The sequence below is a fragment of the Helianthus annuus genome, chromosome 13, assembly GCF_002127325.2.
Source record: "Helianthus annuus cultivar XRQ/B chromosome 13, HanXRQr2.0-SUNRISE, whole genome shotgun sequence".
Lineage (NCBI taxonomy): Eukaryota > Viridiplantae > Streptophyta > Magnoliopsida > Asterales > Asteraceae > Helianthus > Helianthus annuus.
The window spans coordinates 118,642,257-118,646,691 of record NC_035445.2 but is presented as its reverse complement, the minus strand read 5'-3'; the positions used below and the strand labels follow the sequence as shown (position 1 = coordinate 118,646,691).

General features: G+C 38.9%; 1 protein-coding gene across 1 annotated transcript; it reads right to left on the bottom strand.

The window, feature by feature from the left end:
- Positions 1 to 2,687: 2,687 nt before the first annotated feature.
- LOC110899186 (zinc finger CCCH domain-containing protein 20) lies at positions 2,688 to 4,088 on the bottom strand. The gene has a single exon (XM_022146057.2). It carries the CDS (start codon positions 4,076 to 4,078, stop codon positions 3,164 to 3,166), a length of 915 nt encoding a protein of 304 aa, XP_022001749.1. The 5' UTR covers positions 4,079 to 4,088; the 3' UTR covers positions 2,688 to 3,163.
- Between the last annotated feature and the right edge of the window lie 347 nt (positions 4,089 to 4,435).

The following is a 4,435-nucleotide window of genomic DNA, read 5'->3' as shown; positions in this document are numbered from 1 at the left end:
AACTAGTCCTCTTCCTACGAGGTTGAGAGTCGAGTCTCATGGATAGTGGTTTAAATTTTAGGAGTAGTAAAAAACTAACTAAATTTAGGAGTAAAAATAAACCTTGTAGTGCATGCAGTAGCAAAACTTGAAAAAAAGTTAGGGGGTCGGAAGGTAACGGACCTAAAAAAGAATTCTATTGCGTAGTTTCGAGGTGTATGTTCGGGTCGGACGTCGGTGATTCGATTCGGGTCGGGTCAAACATTAATATCAAATAAAAAACTTTCTCAAACATTAAAAAAGAAGTTATCATTTTATTCATCCCCATAGCAATAACTAACAACAAAACAAGTTAACAAATCACGCTAAATTTCAAACTCTAATTTCTATTTAAATCAAATCACAATAATGTTAAACAAATAAAATTAGACATAATTACAGAAAGATTCAACAATTTAGGGCAAAAATTCGGACCAATTTCAACCCTAATTGCAACCTAAATCACATAAATCGTAGCCTTAAATTAAACCTAAAGATAAAAAACATATACCTTTAACCTTATGAATATTGAAGAAGTCGAACAAGAGTACAACACCACAACAACGAGTAGCATTTTGGCTTCTTTCTAGAACAAGAAGCTGAAGTTGAACAATTCTGGAACCTGCATTTTCCCCCTTTTGCAGTTCTAGCTTGTGTCTTCTGTTCTTTTGGTCGATGTCCCAAAGTAAACAAATTTGGGTTTTTTTTTTATAGGGTGGGCTTTTAAGCTGGGTTATATAATGATTTTATTTGGGTTATATAATATACATTCTAGTATTCTACCAAATATAATGACTTGGGCTAATTAAATATTTTATTTGGGCTATATAAATAAAAAAATTAAAACCGGAGGGTCGAAAAAGTATATACCTAAAATTCTTTTTTTTTTTAATAAAACCGGGGGTCAAAAACGTATATACCTCCAAAATCCTATATGAAACGTACATATATAACACTCCTGACCGAAAAGTTCGCGGGGTCGGGCGCCCCTCCCCGCCCCTTAAATCCTACGCCCCTGAGTGCATGGTATAAAAGCATATACATCGATGCCTTAGGCTAGAGAGTATGGTGATGGTCCTCCCTTGGAGGATGATCCGCCACGTAGGCGCCACATCATAGTCCTCCCAAATACGGTCCATCCTACAAAACTAGAGGGTATGGAGGATGGTCCTAGATGATCCTACTCCACCACTTTTATGTTTTTTTTTTTTTTTTAATCTTCTACTTTTTTTTTAACATTTAACAAATAAATTAACAAAATATTTTCATTAATATTTAATCATGTTATGCATAATTGCATCCTCTTCCGAAGATGATGAATACCACGTAGACGAAGAAGATGAAGAAATGGAAGAAGGTGAAGCCATGGTAATTTTTGAGAGAGAGATGAGGTGATAGTGTGTAAAAAATGGTATAAAAATTGATGAGTTTTTATAAAAAGGGAAGAGAGGTTATAAAAAGGGAGAGAGATATGAGATTGTAGTGGGTGAAAAGTTGTGAAAAATGGTGTAAAAGAGGTGAGTATTTATAAAAGTGGAAGTGAAATGAGTATTTATTTGAAATATAACCGTTGGTTTTTGAAATAAAAGTTAGAATTTAATTTTTTTTTAACGGTAAAAAATGAAGGGGGCCCCACCAAATTTGGACCGCCGCCAACGTCTTGAGCAGGACGGAGAGGACGGGGACGGGGGGATGGTGTGTCGGCGTCGCCGTTCCTCGACGGAGGTGGGGACGAACCCCATACCCTCTAGCCTTATGTGGACATAAAGATGAAACGTACAACCTCCGATGTGGAGGTGAAGTCCGGATTCTGTGAACCTAAACTCACCCGGACACATAGTCACCTAATACGCGGTTCGCTCCGGTTCGGGTACGCGATTCGGGTTCGCAATTCGCTAGTTGCGATGAATTCGGTTCGGAGGGGGGTAGGTTCATTTCGGTACGATTCGGTTCGGTGTACCATTCCGTCCGGTTCGGTATACACATTTCTTAATGAAATAAGAAAAAAAAAAGTAAACAATTAAAAAACCTTTTAAGTTAAAGTTGATAAAAAAATAAAAGTATTGAGGTCTAAGGATGAAATATGTAACTTAATAAAAAAAGCTTTAGATTAAAAATTATAATAACACAAACATAAAGGATGAAATATGTAAATAAAAGAGGTTTAGGTTAAAATAGATTAAAGAAATGCAGCCGTCATATTATGTCAGCCTCCATCTCCATCGTCTCCTCCATTTTCACTAGGGTTCATCATCACATCACAGGTAAGGTTTATTTTTTTCATCTTCGTCACCATTCTTGTGCATAAAACTTTAATTTCACATCTTTGTACATAAAAGAAATTCGCTGAATTGATAAAGGAAATTCGCTGAATTCATGAACCTGATGCGCTGAATTGAAGAATAAGATACGCGAATTGGCATCGTATTATACGCATACGAATTCCGTATGGTACGAAACGTACCAAAACGAAATTCGCAACTTTTTGAGCGAATTATGTGACTATGCCCGGACAAGCCCTCCTCTTACATACAAATATTATATGTGTGTGTAATATTTTTTTTAATGATTGTTGTTGTAGCAAAAGCAACTGATTTTGAAGAAAGCTTGGTATATAACATGACAGTTGAGGTGGAAGTTTGTAGAAATTTGTTGATGTAAATGCTCTAAGCCATGAACCAAATTAAACTCACCCCACACAAAATTGAAACAATAAAAAAAAAATAAAAACACAACTCTTTCCACCCCATCCATCTTCGTTCGTCACCATGGACAACAACCAAATGAAACGCGTTGGAACATTGGACCTATCGTATCACTAATATTATCTGTTTCACCAAAATAGAGCTCACATCTTTGTTTTTTCATGTCCGAGTTGAGACTTCCCATGTCATCCATATCCATGTCACTAATAACATGTTGATGACATTTGAGACAATACATGCCAGGCGAATCAGAACAATATGAAATTTCTCTAACGTCGCGTGTTATCCGTGAGAGATGTCCGCATCATCCCACGAACTCTACAGTTAACCATCGAGAAAAGCATACAAGTCCTCTTCACATCACCATCATACACTTCACAACCCCAACAAACGTATCAAGTAGTGAGAAAAGACATATCAAGTAGAGAGAAAAGGCAAAGTTAATAAAATGACCCGACCCGATCCGCCAACGAGTTCTCTCTACAGAGTTTTGCATAAATCTTAGCTCTAATTTCCTTCCCAGACTCCACCCTTTCCATAATTCTTTCATCAGCAATAATCCCATCATCCCACTGCTCAAACGGGTCAGCACCCGGTTTGGTTGGGGTACACGGTAAACTAACAAACCCGGGTCGGATCCTAGACAGACTCCGTGTTGAACAAAACCCGGACCCGTTTATCAAACTCATACTCATCAACCTTGTAGTATTTCCAATTTCCATATCACGTACGGAAAACATAAGTTCGTTGACCGAGTTTTGACTATTCAACGACTCGGTCTGATTCACTGAGTTGACTCGGAGCCGATCAGGCGAGTTGGGTACAGAGAATACGAGTTCGCTGACCGAGTTTTGCCCAGTCAACGACTCAGTCTGACTCACTGAGTTGACTCGGAGCTGATCAGTTGAGTGAGCAAAGAAACATATCTTTCGGTGACACTTAACACCATCCTTACACGGCTGCGTACGATAGCGAGAAGGGTGTAGCCAGCACTCAAATACGCCGTGTGCGAACTCGCACGCGTCGCCTTTACCGCACGTGCCGTTACGAAACTTCGGACACGGGTCGCCGGAATAATGATACTTCCGGGGGTCGCGACGGCGGGCCTTTTCGCCGGTGTGAGCGTACGGACAATCGATCCAGTCGTGTGACTTTGCACGTGAGCACATTCTGATTTTAAACTCGTACATGCGGAAATGATCGCATGCGAACGTGTCTACGGGAACAATATTGTGTTCGTAGTCTCCAACGTTGTCGTACGCCGCCATTTCGTGTTTGTTATAGAAAATGAGATGGTTGCGTGGAGGGATCTGGACCGTTGGATTTGGATGAAGTGTTTTGGTTTTCATGATCATGATTATTATCCTAAAGTACGTTTATGGAGGGGTGAGAAGTGAGCTGTGAGAGGCAATAATATAAACCGATTTTTTGTAACTATGGTTGGGTGAAAAGATGACCTTAGTGTATGGTTAGAGTTGAAGATCTTGTCAAAGGATAGATAGTGGCACCGGCAGTGATGAGTGTGGATATCTATTGTATCTATGTTTTATTTTGGCGTAAGTTACAAAAATCGTCCTTTGATATTAGATTACAAATCGTCCTTGGATATCTATTGTATCTATGTTTTATGTATGCTACTTATTGCAAACTGTGTCCTTTATATTGACACTAGATTACAAATTGTGAAGTTGGGTGACGTGAAATTTGTCGTG